Here is a 19,326-nt window from a genome sequence, read left to right on the forward strand (position 1 = left end):
CAAACATCTTGCAGTTTGTGTATTTTCATAAGGTTGTACTTAAGAAACCAAGACCCAATTACAGTTTCTCACAATTTCAGCTGTCCACAACGTCAAAGCACTTAGTACTCTATTCCAGGGTGCCTGGGAAAACAGATTTGAAATGTGTTGGAGTGTGTGATTTCAGTATGCACATGGTGTAAATCACATAGGACAGCACACACATCATCTCACACACACAAACATTCACACACACTCTCACACACATACACACACACTCTCACACACACACTAGTTTGTGTGGTATTCACACCAAACCTCCCACCCGAAACGGACTTGTTTACTTGATCCACCCCACCATTAGGTGACTAGGTTGTAGCCACCATTTCCCCTGAAATCGGGCCCAGATTTAACCAGTTGTTTTACTGTCTCCCACATACATGACTCATTTCTGAAGTCATGACCGACATGGCAGGCCAAAGTTATTTCCTGGCCATGTCTCAGTTAAAGCCCAGCCAAAGCTGTTTTTAATTGATGAAAATCAAAATGATTTCACTTTTCACATTTTTTTTTGTATGTTGATCTCAAGGGGCCATGTCAACCCATTCCATAACCACTCATTTCATGTATAGCGCCACCTAGTTAAACACAAAAAAGTAAAAATGAGGTGTTGTAATCGCAGGTACCTAACATAGTCAAAACTGCACGAAATTGGAAGTGTATGATCATTATGACACCCTCTGAATGCACGCCAAGTTTCGTGGAATTCCGCTCATGGGGGGCCACACAATAAATTAATTTATGTTTCTATACACCAACTGGCCTGTAGGTGGCCGGTGACAGTTTTCTGTGAATATCTCGAGAACCGTAGGGCCTAGGAGGTCCAGCTTTTTTTTATGTTGGCCTTAAGGGGGCATGTCAACCCATCCCATTACCATTTATTTCATGTATAGCGCCACCTAGTTAAAAATTAAAAAGCAAAAAATTAGGTGTTTTCATCACAATATCTCTGGCTGACATGGTCAAAACTGCACGAAATTGAAAGTGTAGGATTATTATGACACCCTCCGAATGCATGCCAAGTTTCGTGAACTTTCGTTCATGGGGGGCCTTACAATAAAATAATTTATGTGTACATTTAGTGACCGTACACCAACAAGGATTCCCGGGACACTGAAAGACAGGGGTACACGAAACTTGGTGGACATGTAACCCCACATGGATAGCATGGAACCGTCGTTTTTCGTTTTGATCTGTAGCCCCCCCGCTGGACTGGACCCCCGAAAGGAGGGTAGGGCAGACACAGTTTTCTGTAAATATCTTGAGAACCGTAGGGCCTAGGATGACCATTTTTTCCCCGTATGTTTGCCTCCAGGGGTCATCTTAACCCATTCCATGTGCACACATGTGCATAAACAGATACACACGCACACACATACATTCACAGTAATCATACGTATGACACATACTCACACAGAAGACATATGTATGCATGCATGCACATGCACAAACACAGGCACATACGCAGGCACGCACGTACACACACACACACACCCCCACACACATAAAAATTAAACATGTACACACACACATGCACACAAGAATTTCTCAGAATTATGAACAGGCAAGATGGGAGTGGAGTTGTATAAAATGAATTTTACATGTGAAATCTATGAACTAATCATGTTTTGGTACTTGTTGTCTAGCAAATACCAGTGAGAATTGAGTGTGCATAATGCAATTTAGTGAGACAGTTAGAATCATATATGCCTTTCAGCGTGATTTATTTTTGTGGAAAAAATGTGCTGGACTGGGTGGCGGTCATATTTTGTACCGCTCTGCGGTACATCTAGTTTTTAACCATGTTGGGGCATATCTGGGTCAATACTGGACCTTTGCCTTCATTTGGACATTGGAATTTCCTGGATGGTATAGTTTGTCAATAATGCCTGCAGATAGTGGTGTTTTGTGATCCCGACACACCACACTAATTTACACCATGCAAGATCGCTGTTGCATCACACTAGTCCTGACCTTCTTTCACGTCAGCATTGAAGCCTGTGTGCTAATTATGCAACACCACGTTTCAATCCGTACCCTGCGGGACCTGTGTGTGTGTGTGTGTGTGTGCGCGCACGCAGTTGGGAAACGACTTTAAGGTAACACACATAGGATGGGTTTAGCTTACTCAGACTGAAAAATAATGCAAGAATAAGTTGACTTCAATTAATTATGTTTAGCTAACGATCAACAGGGGAAAAAGTGCTACTGTGTGCTATAATCCTCATTATGCTCTGTATTTGGAGAAGAGAGGGGGGGGGGGGTAGAGGGAGAAAGACAACAGTCTGAAGTACAGTGCTTAGTCAGTGTATTCACAATGGACAGACACATTGTCTTTAAGACATCGATAGGCCCATTAGTAGGATAGACCGTGTTTCAATAGGTCAGGTGATGTTAGCTTCCCTACGGCGCACCAGCAGAATATAATGCCACTGTATTAGGACAGTGCTTCACTAGACAGGTTTATTGTGGTTCACTTCACAGGTTGCACGGTAGCATTATTTATTTCCCCTGGTGATTCTGCCCGGTGGCAGAGAATCAGTGTAAGAGACATGTTCCCCAACAAATGATAATGATGTTGTTAGCACATCATGCTAACATGCCAATAGCGTTGCCCGACCACTGTTTGAACTCCAGGCCAACTATGTTGACAAGACAGAAGAAACCACAGATTCAGTTCCAACTGTCTCTTAAAGGGATATTCCACCATTTGGGGAAATACACTCATTTTCCACCTCCCCTTGAGTTAAACTGTTGAGTTTTCCTTTCCCCAGTTCATCCAGCCGTTCTCTGAGTCTGACAGTAGCACTTTTAGCTCCAGCTCATTGAATCAGATTAGACCGTTAGCATTTCTGGTATAAGCTAACGGTCTAATCTGATTCAATGAGCTGGAGCTAAAAGTGTTACTGAACGGCTGTGGCAGGCATGAACCCGTACACACTGTAGGGCTCCTCTCCTCCATGTTGGTTGTCTTTTCCTATTCAAGTCTGGGTGCTTCCCATACTCTGTGCGCCAATAATCAGGCATGGCGGTGAAGCCACATACAGTAGTAGGGGGATCTGTGTCTCCCGAAAAAATGTCATTACTCTTTAACAGTCAATAAACAACCTCGGTTAGGGGAGAAGGTGCGTCCCTGCGTGGCAAACAGATGGGCCAAATAGAGTTGGAGCGTGAGACTCCGGCATCATAAAAAGAGAACGTTCTGGAATCAAAGGAGCTGGTCGACGGCGCTGTCAGACATGAGGGGCCAGACGGGGGACCCCCAAATCCCTGGCCTAATCTAATAATGATGTCACACACCCCCGCCGAACCCGCTGACGGAGTCGGAGCAGACCACTGCTGCAGCTGCGGCTCCGTGTCACACAACACCCACTAACAGAGCAGAGAACTATCACTGCAGACGAGCAACCTGGGACAGCAGGAGGGAGAGTGTGGTGGAGAGAGAGAGAAAGAGGGAGAGAGAGGGAGAGAGACAGAGAGAGGGAGAGAGAGAGAGATAATGAGAGGGAGAGAGAGAGAGGGAGGGAGAGAGAAAGGGAGAGAGAGCGAGAGAGAGAGGGAGAGGGAGAGAGCAGGAGACAGGGACAGAGAGAGAAAGAGAGGGAGAGAGAGAGAAAGAGAGAGAAAGAGAGAGGGGAGAAAGAAACAGATTGCTGGAGATTGAATGTGATTTCTTTAAAAGCACAGAGCATGAAATAGTTTCTCAATCTGATTACGCTTCACTCAGGCCTCCTCGCAGGCGCTGCAAAGCTGGGCTGACTGATTGATCTGGCAACATTTACAAGTGTAACCGTGACTACAGTCCATTGCACAGACCTGCAAAATGAAGGGAAGATGCACATGTGTGTGTGTGTGTGCCTCTGAGCTGTGTGTTGTGCATTTGTTATGTGGATGTCTGAGTGAGACTGTACGTACATTGTGTGCATGTGTGTGTGCTCTATTGTGTACATGTGTGTGCAGAGTGTTCTCTTTGTGTGTGTCTGTGTGTTTGTTTGGCTGTGTGCAGTTATTATATGCCATTTGTGTGTGTTTCATACATGCCTCTTTCTGCACTTGTATACTTGATTACCTGTGTTTATGTGTGTGCTTGTGTGTGTGTGTGTGTGTGTGTGTGTGTGTGCTTGTGTGTGTGTGTGTGTGTGTGTGTGTGTGTGTGCTTGTGTGTGTGTGTGTGTGTGTGTGTGTGCTTGTGTGTGTGTGTGTGTGTGTGTGTGTGCTTGTGTGTGTGTGTGTGTGTGTGTGTGCAGCGTACAGAACAGGAGCTATACACTCGGCTGCACAGTGGGGAGTGTTCCATTTGCTGGCTCATTTGTGTGAGGAAAGCTCAGCTGGTGGCACCTCCCACTTAACGCTCGCTCGCCGCGTTCTCCGTGCCGCTAACACATTTGTCTAGGACAGGCCGCGGCGGACGCGTTCCCAAGGGCGACGAGATGGAGAGAGCGAGAGCCACTTGAAGAGATATCGCATCTCTGCCCAGTCATTGAGCTCCGGTGCCCTGTTGAAAGACAATTCCATCGGGTCCATCCTCGAGGAGAGGACTGCTCGCAATACGACAGACACAAATTACATGCTAATGAACTCTTCAGGCCGACACACAGTTGTTCATATGTGTATGTGTCGAGGCAAACATACTTCTCTTAAAACATCCTCACCTCAAGAAACAAACAAGAACTATTTTGACGTTATGACTCTTGTCCATTGGAATTTGACATTGGAGAGAGACATTTTTATATTGTGTGTGTGTGTGTGTGTGTGTCAGCACCAGAGGTCAGTTAGAGAACAGGGATGGATGAGCGTTAAACTCGAACTCACTGCTCTCCGTCTCTTCAAGGACGTGGCTGTCTGTGTGTGTGTTATCTATCTGTCAGTTAGATGGAGTGTGGATGAGACCCCATGTGTTTTTATCATCCAGGAAGACGTCATGAGGCGCCTTCATTTCACTGCGTCTCCGCCGCACTAAGCCCAGGGAACGCGTTTTTTCCGTCTTCGGACGCCAACATCATGTCTGCCGGACCACATGGGGAGACTCTGGGCAAACTCAGCCTCACAGACGCCTGCGCACATAGACAGGGACGGGGCAACACACACACACACACACTGGCAGGGAGCCTAACACACATCCCCCAAAACACACACACAGACAGGGAGCCTAACACACACACACCCCCTCATACACAGGGAGAGGTAGATATAACACACACACACACACACACACACACACACACACACACACAGGGAGCCTAACACACATCCCCCCTCCACACACACGGGGGGGGGGGGAGATAACACACACACACACACACACACACACACACACACAGGGAGCCTAACACACATCCTTCCACCACACACACAAACGAAGGGGGAGATACACACACACACACACACACACAGGGTGCCTAACACACATCGCTCCTCCACACACACACGGAGGGGAGATAACACACACACACATGGATGGGAGCTTCCCTAACACACATCCCTTGACAACCACCCCGAGCCTTCTCTTCTCCTCCCCTGTGGAAACATGATGAACCAGCATGTGTCAGTAGCCCCTCTGTGTTCTCCTCGAACAGAGAGCCTGCAGGAAGCGACCCTGAGTGCTGGTTTATATACTGTGTGTGGGAGAAATGGTATGATGTATGGGCTTTGTTAAGGCATTATGGATTGTTTAAATAGTTTGCTAAAAGCAAACAAAAATCGATCCCTTCTTATCAATGGTCTGTGTTGGTGAGAGCATCATGATAGCCCTCAAAAGCGATCTCAAAAAAAAAAAAAATCAATCTGGAGACAACTTTTAAATAAACACATTTCTCTTTATGGATTTCCCACGGCCAAGTCAGTAATTGTATTCATGACCCATAAATTGTGGTGAAGATTAATATTCTGCCTGAGGATGCCGTTGCAGAGAGGAATGATGGGAGTTCGTATGAGACTTACAAGAACTACGTTCCAAGGCCTATCGGTCGCGCACTCAAGAACTGTTACTGAAATCTAAGCAATCAATCAGTATCTGTAGTCAACTACAGCGGGAGAGGTCATCCATAATGGCTCCCTTTTAATGAGAAAAGTGAAGAGTTTGGATACGTCTTCTGTGAGCAATGAGATCGTGAAGAGCCCAAAGCAACACTGCTGTCCCGGCTGTAAAAATGACAGCAGAAGGACCCAATCTTCCCTGAGTGACGAATCGGCAAACTAAATTTTATCGCGCCACGAAGCTCTTTTCCCACAGATTCTTTCCCACGGGGCGGATAAGCTGCCTGCCGTTAAATAAAAAGTGTTTTAAACTACTACCTCAAAGGCCTTGCAAGCAATCTTACTTACTCCATTGCATCTACGTTTGCTGTTTGGCCAACTATATTTAAAAACCATGTCAAGGTGAATTTTTATAGTGTGTCAAAATCAGAACTTATCCGACGAAAACTTATTGCAGCAAAAACATCAGTTGTCATGGAAACAGTCCAAGAGCACCCATAAATGTCTTATCATGTTATTATTCTCATCTGCTGTTCAGAGTTATAAAAATGTTTTTTTTTTTTTTGGAGAACACTGCCGCAGACATAAATTGTAATTCAATCAGGAAGACTTGCAGCCCAATTTCACCAAAACTCAGCATGACCAGAAGGCAAATGGTCTATTTGCATGAGGTGGGTGGCCAATGTTTGTTGCGATAGGAATGGAAAAACACTTATTTTCTCTTCAGATGTTGCACAATATTACACACAATGTTCTGAATTCATTAAACTTTTTTTGGCAAGATAGCCTGAGATGATTAAAAAGTCCTAATTTAGATTAATTAGTTGTAAGCATCAGCAAGCTGCTTTAATGTCTCAATGCTGCCTTTGGGATGAGACGACCCTTTAAATATTTAAAAATGGCTTCATTCACTAAATAAATCTGTTAACTCAACTGATTGCAGGAGAGAAAAAGCTATTTATTTTTAATGAGTAACAGAATCACTGTGTAGACTTGTATGACTTAAATGGATCACAATGTGTGCAGTGAGTTTGTCAGTGATGCATTCAGGCCTCTGCACGGTCACCTCTTGAGACCTGTCTCATTAAAACTATTCACTGCACGGCAGCTTAGCATTGCTAGCACACCAGCTGACATACACATCCAGCTGATTGGTTTCTTTGTATGACTAGACTGTTTAAAGGCCTCATTTGTGTTTCATGTTATGTGTTTAACCCAAGTTATCTCAGTGGGCAATAAGGTAATATGGTATGTCAGAATCTGACCTTATTAGATTGTTTATAAGGTTGTGTGTTAATAGGCTCATGTGATGCTCACTGGAGATAACTCACATTGGCCATCCCAATGATTAAGATCCCATATCTGGTTAAATTGTGTAATAAATTAGTACCATTCATTACAGTGATAAAGAGTGCCACCCGTGGATAAATTGCATGTCTGTGCATGCGTGTGTGTGTGTGTTTCAATAATGAGTTATGAAATATAAATAAAAATGTTCAATTATTGAACAACAATGCCCCAAATCACATAATACCCTGACCCAGATCGGGCTCTGATTGGGCCAAGCCCGTTCCTAAGAGGTCCACCATGAGGTTCTGTTAACGGGTGAAGTGTGTCACATCCCTACAGGGGGGCGTCTCCCTGCTGCACACACACTCCACAACAGATGGAGTACAGATAGGACGTGTCGGTCTCTCTCTCACACACACACACACACAACACACTTTGAGGAGTCTGTTCGTACACACAAACACACTTTGAGGAGTCTGTTTGCCTAGACGCTGATGGAGGTAGGTAGCAGCAGGACACACACACACACACACAGAGGCAAACACAGGTACACACACACTCTTCAGTAGACAGATAGCAGCATGACACCTGGCTGAGAGACGCTCCTTATGTTGAGCTCTTGTGTCGGTGGCCTGCCTCACAAGTTGCTCTGAGAGTCTTCCTCGTCCGTCTGTCACGACTAGACAAACCAAAACTCCATCGTCTAAACACACAATCATCAACAGTAATCGGTTTAAACTCCCCGCCGGGCGGACTTCACACAATGAAAATTTGAATGCTTTCTCCAGTATGAGAAGAGTGCCCTTTGTAACACCTGCGAGCCTGATTTGAGGTCCAAATTAGCATAGCATCAGTCTCTCATTAATCACCACCAGTCCTGTAGTGCGACAGTGGATAAATAATAAATCAGTACATTAGATCTCACACTGCGCCTCTGTCATCACAGCACAGCATCTCTGAGCGCTAGCAGGAAATGATCGTTAATATGGTAATTCCCCAACAGAAATCACACACACACACACACACACACCAGATGAACACTGTTTGTTTTCATCTGCAGTGTTTTTCACTCAAATCCATTAGCGGTTTTTATTAATTAACTTTGTTTAAATCCGGCCCATTTGTTTTTGGGTAATGCTTTCTTTGTTTGTTTGTTCAAACCCCCCTCCCCTGCTTGCTTTCCTCAAACTCATTTGTTTTGAGCCTTCTCTGGGCTAACCCCCAGACACAAAGAGAGAGCAAGAGAGTGAGTGAGAGAGAGAGGGAGATGAGGAAGAGAGAGAGGGAGATGAGGGAGAGAGAGAGGGAGATGAGGAAGACTTAGAGGTGAACTGCACATATTAAACAGACCTAGAGAGTAACTGATGTCTTTTCACTTCAATCTTCAATGTCCATTGCTCAGTTAGAGAGTTAGAGCACAGGGGCTTTCAGGGGCACATCAATACAAGTTGTTACTCTTCTCAAGACACCCACACTGGCCGTGACAACCTCAGGACACGTCCACACTGGCCGTCACAACCTCAGGACACGTCCACACAGGCCGTCACAACCTCAGGGCACGTCCACACTGGCCGTCACAACCTCAGGACACGTCCACACTGGCCGTCACAACCTCAGGACACGTCCACATTGGCCGTCACAACCTCAGGACACGTCCACACAGGCCGTCACAACCTCAGGACACGTCCACACAGGCCGTCACAACCTCAGGACATGTACACACAGGCCGTCACAACCTCAGGACACGTCCACACAGGCCGTCACAACCTCAGGACATGTACACACAGGCCGTCACAACCTCAGGACATGTCCACATTGGCCGTCACCAATGCTTGTCCGTGCCTCATGTCAAAGCATGGCCACTGATGGAACTCATGGATGGCTCAAACACAAGGATTGTTTCCAAACGAGTGTGTCAGTCCATTTGATATTGTGCCATAGACTTGTTAGCTATATAACAGCATAGATTTATAGCTGTTATATAGCTGGTATAAATACCACCGACATAACTTTTGATAACTTCATTATAGAGGTCACCTCAAAACCACAGTTGCATGATTTTTTTTTTATTAAGACAATCATTTTCTTTATAAGACAATAACTTCTGTCTTACAATACATTGAAAAACACCACACTGATGCTTTATCCCTTATGAATCACATAATAATCACTACTGGGTTCTGCTTAACTCAAGGTTAATGATTAGTTGAAGGCACTACGCCAAAACGCGTCTGTGCAATAAAACATTTTCGTATGCAAAGTGCTGCCTTTTTTCTCCTTTCTAATGATCAGTTGGCCACAACACATGTTGGCAGCGTTTATTATTTCCCTTCACAGCTCTCCATCTTCTTTTGCTTGTAGTGTTCTTCCGGAAGATTCCTCAGTCTCTCAGCTGCCTGTGGACACAGGGGCAATGTGCGCGGTTAACAGCTTGTTTAATCCATAACAGTTATGGCAGACAAGCAGAGAACAGCCGGCTGCACCGTCTCTTTGTTGGTCACAAGAGACCAGTCCTCTTAATGCAGTATAGGTTATAGTATGTGGTACAGACTTAAATGGCAGAGTTCTTAACAGTGTGCTGTACAGATAGACTCTGCTTGTTGTGATTCGACTGTAAGTGAAACTTCAAGGTCAACCTCAAAGGTCACTACAATTTGATTCCAAGGAGTGAGAGAATTAAAGAATGTGAGCTAGTGACCTTAGCTAAAGGTGTCTGTTGAGTGGACACATTGATACAGGGGTGTAGATCTACTTTATGTGAACAGGCCTCCTAGGACAGTATACACATATTCTCTCACTCAAAGGTCTAGAATATAAATAAACAGTACTATTACATCTTTCAGGGCTTTTTCGGATCGACTAGCTGAGATGGAAGAGTTACTGCAACCAGCGGGAGCGAATGTGGATATCAGAGAAACAAGGAGCCTGACCTAGAACGCTGTACTTTTAGGAAATAAAAAAATAAAAGCGTGTCCTCTTTTTGAAAAACTTTAAAGGCTCCCCCACTAACTTGTCTCCGTTGAAGAAACATCAGATGAGAGCGGCTTTGTAGAAGCCGCCTGACGTTTCTCCCGCTATCAGCTTTATTTCATATTAGCTTTTCAGCTGTAAAGAGTCTCCTCAGATCTGACACCAAGCTTTTCTCTCTGGGTGAGAACTAATCTCTCGAAAGAATGCTTAGCTTTTGTTAAATTGGTCACGGTTCATAGTAAGTGCCCTATGCATCGATAACTAGTTGATCAATAAGTTCAGGAGGCGTTTCATGTTCAGTGCATGCTGTTTCAAGCTGTACTTGGCTCAGGCGTTAAGATAGTCACATGCAATAATACAGACATGTAATAACCCAAACAGCATCTGGAGGGAAACACTGAAAGTGTGAGTTTTGGAGGAGACGTGTGGTGGACGAGGAGGTCAGTGTTTTTGCTGTTACTCCAAAAGAACGAGGCGATATAAAAAAGGCCTCACTAAGCAGGACACATCGTCCGCCTTCACTTCTACCCTTTTTTCTCCTTTTGGAGCTGGCAGACTCTAAACGGGTGAAAACCTGAGACAGTCAGATTGATTAAATGTCCTACAGCCACTGTCATTTCCTGATCCAATCTCCTGGCTGGGGACGCCCCCCACTCCCCCCTCCATCCATCCGTCTCTCTCCATCCCTCCATCCCTCTCTCTCTCTCTCTGTGTCCCCCTCTCCATCTCTCTCTCCTCCTCCAAGGTTTAATTTCTCAACGGCGCGCCGTCGCGCCGTTTGATAGTGTTCGGGAGCTAAGTGGCAGGTCGCACTCATAAACGCCGCCAGCGCTCTGCACTACGGGACTTTGCTGGGTTGTCTGTGTGTGTGTGTGTGCCCACATCGAGGGGGTTTCACAGAGGCGTAATAAATGTTACAGCACATTAAATCATGAGGAGCGGCGTTGTGATATTCAAAGCGAAAACTATTCAATCATGAAGCCTGAAGAGTGCTTAAAGATTAAAAGGGAGAAATGGCGGCCCTAAAGAAGGGAGGAATGGCGGCTCTGTTAGGCTTTTTACGCAGTGTTCCCCTCCTGTAACGGACCTGTGGAACTTTCACAGCCCAACACAGCTGCACATCCATTCCAGCGGCCTCACTAACATCAGTCTAACACTCAGCAGTAAAGCTAGAAACAAAACTATAAGAATCAGCGTCACTGTGGAGCAAAGACTAGACCCAACTCTACAAGCTGCTCAAGATGAGTGCATATCTTCTGAGGTGAACCACTACTATTTATTGAAGGATCTTCAGCGTTACTTACTGTAAATTAGCCCTACTGGGGAAGCTATTGCATGGGTGACATGTTGCACCTCCAGAGACATTATTCCAATGAAACGCAGGATGTGGTCTGGATGAGGTAGAGGTTTGCCCTGCACCCTGTTCTATGGAAACCTCATAAGAGATCCAGATGACAGTGACCTTGGGTCCAGGTAACAGTGACCTTGGGTCCAGATGAAAGTGACCTTGGATCCAGGAGACAGTGACCTTGGGTCCAGATGAAAGTGACCTTGGATCCAGGTAACAGTGACCTTGGGTTCAGATGAAAGTGACCTTGGATCCAAGAGACAGTGACCTTGGGTCCAGATGACAGTGACCTTGGATCCAGGAGACAGTGACCTTGGATCCAGATGGCAGTGACCTTGGTGTGTTGAGCCCTGCAGCCTGACTGCAGTGAGTCTCACCTGCCAGCAGCCCTGATGAAAGGGAGCCAGTGTGGCAGCAAAGCGGCACTAACAAACACAGATTGATATCTGGGGTCAGTTCTGAAGCAATGGTCAGCCTCAATACCCACCAGGCCTGGCAGACACAGCATGTCGGATCAGCACCAGTTAACAGAGAGGGAGAGAGGCGAGAGACAGAGAGAGGGAGAGATAGAGAGAGGGACAGATAGAGAAAGGGAGGGAGAGAAAGAGAGGGAGTGAGGAGGGATAGATAGAGAGAGAAAGGAAGAGAGGGAGAGAGAGAGACACAGAATGACAGGGTGCAGATCGGAGTTGGCCGGTAATTTGATCAAGCTATCAATCAATCTGCCCAGATGGCATCAATCAGCCTGGCACTCTGATGGACACAGCAGCACCATCTCCTCAGACAGCGGCAGGGTACACTGCACCCGTGGGCACAAGGAGAAGAGAGAGAGAGACACACAGAGAGAGAGAGAGAGAGAGAGAGTGAGAGAGAGAGAGAGAGAGAGAGAGAGAGAGAGAGAGAGAGAGAGAGAGAACCACATCATATTGCTTTGCCAATATATGTAATTTTTACAGTCATGCCAATAAAGCTCATTGAATTTGAGGGAGAGAGAGTGAGACATCTCATTGGCATCAGCAGAAAGATGGGGAATGGAGGGATGAGGAGAGAGAATGAGTGGAAGAGATAAAACTAAGAAAGAGAGAAAGAGCTACAACAGAAAGAAAGACAGAGAGAAATCTAAGAAAGAGAGAGTTCCAAGAAATAGAAAGAAATAATGGAGTGAGGGATGTGGTCTCAAAAAGAGCAAGAGAATAATTGAGCTGATAAAAGAAGAGCAAGGAGAAAAGGAGTCTACGCTTGAGAATTGATAGATAGAGAAAGAGAGAGAGAGAGAGAGAATAAGGCAGGAGAAAAGCAGTCTACGCCTGAGAATTGATAGATAGAGAGAGAGAGAGAGAATAAGGAGGGAGAAAAGGAGTCTACGCTTGAGAATTGATAGATAGAGAAAGAGAGAGAGAAAGAAAGAGAATAAGGAGGGAGAAAAGGAGTCTTCTACGCTTGAAAATTGATGGCTAGAGAGTGAAAGAGAGAGCAGAATGGAGAGATGAGAGAGAGAGAGAGAATAAGGAAGAGAAAGAGAGGCTGAATTTCCATTTCCATCTCGTCCCCTCCAGGGAGCGGTGCTGACAGGGACTCTCGGTGCGCGGGGCTAAGTGGGCATCGCATGGGGCAGATTTAAAGCTCCCAACGTGACACCACTGCCAAGCGCAGCCGAGCAGTGGGAGGCCAGGATGCCCAAAGCTCTGACCGATGGACCGCCCGCCTGTCTGCCGGAGATTACAGAGCTCTCTCCGCCGCCGTTGTCACGGCGACGACGACGACGACTCCGCTCAGACTTGACCGCCGCCGCCTCTGCTGCCGCCGTGGTGCTCATCTCTGCCCCAACACAAAGCACGGCCACTTCTCCTACATTAAAAAGTTAATAACGTTCGCATGAAGTCCGACCTGAAGGCACCGACTTCCAATTAACATGCCGCTGTAAGGAAGGACGTCAGGAAAGGCTGACCGCCCCGTGAGGAGAAAACTGTCCACACTCTAGGATATGGTAGGGGAGCAGGGGGGCAGGGGGGTGAAGGGTTAGGGAGGGGCAATAGAAGGGGTAATAGAACGGTAGTCAGGGCCAGTCACAGAGGAAGTAGAATGGAGTGGACTGGATTTTGATTCTGGACATAAATCACACTCTCTTCTTCTGTGATAACAACTTATGACATCTCTAAGGTCATCAGTGTTGCTTATGGTTATAGATTAGCAACATTAGCACAAACAACTTATGATGTCTCTAAGGTCCTCATCAGTGTTGTTTATGACAATAAACACATTTTATGACAGCCAACTGCTAAATTAATAGGACACATCATCAATGCCCCCGCATGGATCAATCCTGTCCACTATGAGAGAGACTGTATGTGGCTTATTTGACTTCCTGCTCTGTGTTTTACATCCAGGATGACACCGCTGAGAGGAACTAGAGAGGCCCTGCTACTCTGGCACTGCCCATGCCACCCTGTGGTGGCGATAACCACTGCCGACGCCCCGTGGCGGCCCTGACGTTGACGTTGACGTCTCACCTGCTCTGGCGTGAGGTCCCTCTGCTCCTGTGCCAGCATCTCATAGCCCACCATGAACTTATATAGTATATATATATAAGTTCATGCCGCGTGGCGGCGCTGACGTTGACGTTGACGTCTCACCTGCTCAGGCGTGAGGTCCCTCTGCTCCTGTGCCAGCATCTCGTAGCCCACCATGAACTTGCGCACGGAGGCGGAGCGCAGCAGTGGCGGGTAGTAGTGGGCGTGGAGCTGCCAGTGGGACATGTCTTCCGCCAGGTGGGCACCAGTGGGGGCACCTGGTAAATAAACAAACAAACAAACGAACAAACAAACAATCAGGTAAACAACCAAAAGCAAGAAAACAAACAAAGAACAACATGCAAACAAATAAAGGTAATCAAATTGCAAAACACAATGCTGCTCTTTCCCGATTTTGTTTGTGTTTGTGTGTGTGTGTGTGTGTGTGTGTGTGTGTGTGTGTGTGTGTGTGTGTGTGTGTGTGTGCCCATTCCTCTCCAGGTTGGGATTAAAACAGGCTGCCCCTGGAGTGCGGTGAACTTCATCCTTGCCATTAACCAGTGGCTCAAGTGGCTCTGTCAGTGTGCACCACCTCATACCAGATCCCCAAACCCTGTTCAGGGGTATGCAGACGACGTAGAGATTTCCTCCAGAGATGAGGATGTCATACATAATATGCTGGCCAGAACAGACGAATTTCTTTGCTGGTCAAAACTGGAGGAAAAACCCACAAAGTGCGCAGCACTATACAAGCGACGCAGCGGTGGCAACCGCTGGTATAAAGCCAAATCGGACAAACCCCCCTTCTTCACCATCATGGGGCAGCCCATCAGAGTCTACCATGAGTCATGAGTCATACACCTATCTTGGCCATAACATCAACATTGCAGGTGAGTGGGGGGAGCAGGCACAGGATCTATGCCATGCCTATAAGAACAGGATCGACCTAATCGACTCCTCCCTCCTCCCTGTAGTCATGAAACTGGACGCTATCAGAGAGGTGGCCCTGGCAAAGGTACAACACATCTTTGCAAACGTCCACATCCCGCAAAATGTCCTACGCGACATGAACAATAAAACAAGTCCAGGCCGTCAGAAAATGGCTGGGGCTGAACTCTCACTCGACCCGGGACCTCATCTTCCTCTCACGCAAAGAGGGGGGGCTGGGAGTCCCAAACGTGGAATGGGTATAGACCCTTTCAACAATAAAAACAAAAACAATGCTTGAACGTTCTATTTGGGCCCCAATCTACTTCCTCTGCATTAAGATAACATATGGAATGTTAAAAAGGAAGTCTTGTGGGGCCAACTATGATGCTGATAATGGAACTCTCTTGAAAGGGTCTATACACTGCCACCAGGCTGACCTCAGGAAGAGGAAAGGTCCCTCTGGTCGAACCAGGCCAGGACAGCTTCCTAGGCTTTAGGAGGAAAAGCAGCGGGAAACTGGACACACAAGCTGCTGGCTTTGGAGTCCGATCAGACTGGCCGGACCTAAATGATCTGTGCAAAAGAATGTCAGTCAAACTGAAATGGACACAACACAACTCACACACAGCACCACAGGCATCTGATGCAGTTGTCACAGACCCATCTGTAACAGCAGAGGCTACTGTATATCACAACGAGGCACAACACACACTACGGAATACAACAGCAAGGAGATTCCTTCTTAACATAAAACAAACAGACACCAAACAACACTGGACTGGACTCAGAATGCAGGGAAAGTTGGCATGCCTACACTTTGCCGACCACTCTGTCTCACACTCCATGTTTACAAATGCTGCTGTTGGGGAGGACATCCTCTGTTTCATTGTCAAAGCCAGACTGTAGGTGTTACCCACCAAATTCACTGATGTGTTTTGTAACATCCATAACACCCCTGACGTTGACTTTTTAGACTGAGACAGAAGGGAAGTACTTATACTTGAAATAGGATGTGTGTACGATCTCTACATGGACATGGCTTTTAATGATAATGGGTACCAACCCATACGGACAAAACTATGTGAGCTAGGCTATCAATGCAAGCTAGTGGTGTTGATCTTTGGCAGCTTGGGGCATGTCTACAATCTTGTTTTCAGTGGGTTAAGGCTGGCAGGGCTCTCCAGCAGAAAAACAAAACAGCTAGCAAAGTTTTGCTCCATATCTGCAGTTATAGGCAGCCTTGCAGTATGGCGCAGGAGTTGTTTTTTGTACCCCTGAATACCATTGAGTGGCAAAGCCCTATCTTATCTCTTGAAATATTTGAATCCCGTCTGTTGTAATATGATTTGTGGATTTAAATAAAGAATTAATGTGTGTGTGTGTGTGTGTGTGTGTGTGTTTGTGTGTGAGTGAGTGTTTGTACTTGGCACACTGTTGTGATATTTCTGGAAATGAAAATAAAGACATGAGGAAGACGTTAAAACCAAATGGAGACAAGATGTATCATTTCAGACGAACAGGAAAATAACAAAAAGCCAGGTGCAAAACGTAAGAAGCACAGGCAAGGTCATGTTCATGAAAATCTGTTTTAAATCAAGACACATTTAGCTGCTTATATCTTTCTTGAAACAGAACTACAGTGTAATTGACAAATGTGTTTTGTTGCAGAGCAACAAAAGAGTTATTTCTGTGTTCGAGGCTTAAGATGGTGTTGGAGTGGTTTCACTGTTCTTGCTGGGTTTAAGACTTCACCACAGCCACACAGGGACTCATGCACGTCCAAATGTTCACCACCATAGCGTGAGGAACAAGATTAAAAAAAAAAAAAAAACGCCCTGCACTTACAATGAAAACTGAAATAGCAACAACGGAGATAACAGCAGTATGTGCTCTATGGGATTAGATGCGTTTAACTGAACCACAAGTGAACCAGTCTCTGAGAGAACTTTAATCCCCTGCTGGGTGTTGTCCAGGCCCGGGCAGTCACATACTATACGCCAACCTCATGTGACCTTTTAACAGACACTAATATATAAACTATATATACACATAGATAGAAAGAAAAAAAGATAGATATACAGACAGACAGACAGATAGATAGATAGATAGATAGATAGATAGATAGATAGATCTGTTTGACACAAAAAAATAAACATGCAGTTCTTTCCAAAAATAGCATTTAGGCCCAGCAGCGTGAAGTGCTGAGTCAGCGCGTTGAAAGTCTTTTTTTTTTTTAGCTGGCCACAGGGGAGCCCCACCAACAGTCTTTAAATCACATCAATAAATACTGAATGCTGACTTTGCAAGAGCACATCGTATTTATGATCACAGTGACACAGCGAGGACAGGATAAATAGCCGTGCAATCTCAGAATTCTGACTGCCCCAAAATAAATGTAGGGGTCAGAAAGGATTTCAGCACTCGAGGGGCACACTGGCTTTAATTGTTATGGTTATGGCCATAACAATGGTGTTTGGCAGACACTTTTGTCCAAACTGACTTAGCGTATATTACCACTACTTTCTTGAAAATAATCTCCAAATGAAGTTGAGAAGCCTGCATTAAGCAATAACAGTAATTCTAACAACAATATCAATAGCAATATTAAATATCAACAGAGCCGGACAGTAACGGAGTACATTTACTTGAGTACAGTACTTGAGTACAATTTTGAGGGATCTGTACTTTACTCGAGTATAATTTTTGGGGAGTACTCATGACTTTACTCAAGTGCATTTGAGAGGCAAATATTGTACTCTTTACTCCACTACATTTCTATCCATAACCGTGAGTACCCGTTACTTCTTCTTCTAAAAAAAAAGGAAAAATGAAAAATCTTGGAAACCCTCAATTTGTTGTTTCCCTCTCAAACGTGATTGGATTGTGCAGGCACCACTGATTGGGACAGCCTATCAGCAATCACCTTCAGCTTTCCGCCAAAGTCAACTCCATGGTCAGATTTAGATAAGAGACGAAACCATGGACGAAACAATGGATGAAGACGCAGCAGGTTACTGGATGCCGGGAATTTGCCAACCCGTGGCCCCACCTCGCCAGACTATTTCAATTTGCTGAACAAGTTAATGATAGTTTTCGCTTCAAGTGTTTTAATTACAAAATAGTATTTTGTATTTGAAATACATATTTTAAATACATGTATTAGAAATACTGCCCATCCCTGGCAACATGGTAAAAATATGGAAATGACTTGATTTTACTTTCAATTCCTTTTACATTCTCCAAGGTATTAACATTAAAATTCCATGTAGGACGTTTCTGTACATAAATGTAAGCACTCTGGCAGTAGTAATGCAATATTTAGAAAATGTACTCTTGTACTCTTGATACTCAAGTACTTTTAAAAACAAGTACTTCAGTACTTTTACTTAAGTAGACATCTGCCTGTTGTACTTTTACTTGTACTTGAGTAAAATTTAGCCAGGGGTATCTGTACTTTTACTCAAGTAATGAAGCTGTGTACTCTGTCCGCCTCTGAATATCAACATATCAAATATGTTTTGTGTCCATGGCAAACAGCCCAAGACTTTTCTCTCTTTAGTCAGGCATCTTGACGGCGGCTGTGGCACCTTCTGCCCACTTTGCTAAAATGACTCTTTCATAACAACTCCTATTATTTAATTCATGTCATAAACACTAACCGCACGACCCCACCCCACCCTACCCTGCCCTGCCAAGTTCCCCCAATATATGAATAAATAAGCCAAGTGGTTGGCCTCTGTCTGCGCTTTATAAAGTAGGATTTAGATACACACAGACACAGACACACACACACAGACACACACAAACACACACACACACACACACACACACAACCAGCGGAGAGCAGAAAACTCTCTGGTCACTCTGTGACCCTTATATCAAAACCTGATGATGATGATATCTCAGTCCAGGTGCTCTCTGACCCACCCCCACCCCACATTATGTTGTGTGTGTGTGTGTGTGTGTGTGTGTGTCTATTGCCCACCCCTCATTATGGCTTCTGAAGCGCTACCCAGGCTGCTGCTCCAGCCATGTGTGTGTGTGTTTGGCTGTGTGTGTGTGTGTGTTTGGCTGTGTGTGTGTTTGTGTGTGTGTGTGTGTGTGTGTGTGTGTTTGTGTGTGTGTGTTTGGCAGTGTGTGTGTGTTTGGCCGTGTGTGTGTGTGTGTGTGTGTGTTTGGCTGTGTGTGTGTGTGTGTGTGTGTGTGAGTGTGTGTTTGGCCGTGCTGCAGATCATCTTATGAAACCGGCTGTGAGAACCCACC

General features: G+C 45.4%; 1 protein-coding gene across 2 annotated transcripts in view; it reads right to left on the reverse strand.

Moving 5' to 3' along the window:
* Positions 1-9,355: 9,355 nt before the first annotated feature.
* galt (galactose-1-phosphate uridylyltransferase) overlaps positions 9,356-19,326 on the reverse strand; it is a 93,450-nt gene continuing 83,479 nt past the window's right edge. For both annotated transcript variants that reach the window (XM_076283935.1, XM_076283936.1), the window contains 2 exons: positions 14,257-14,411; positions 9,356-9,701 (listed from right to left, as the gene is read on the reverse strand). In XM_076283935.1, coding sequence (XP_076140050.1) covers positions 9,627-9,701; positions 14,257-14,411 — 230 coding nt within the window. In that variant the 3' untranslated portion in view covers positions 9,356-9,626. The remainder of the gene's footprint in view (positions 9,702-14,256; positions 14,412-19,326) is intronic.

Source organism: Alosa pseudoharengus, unplaced genomic scaffold, assembly GCF_046254945.1.
Source record: "Alosa pseudoharengus isolate Yale_2024_CS ecotype anadromous, Long Island Sound unplaced genomic scaffold, YU_APseudo_1.1 YU_APseudo_1.1_scf_14, whole genome shotgun sequence".
Classification (NCBI taxonomy): Eukaryota; Metazoa; Chordata; class Actinopteri; order Clupeiformes; family Clupeidae; genus Alosa; species Alosa pseudoharengus.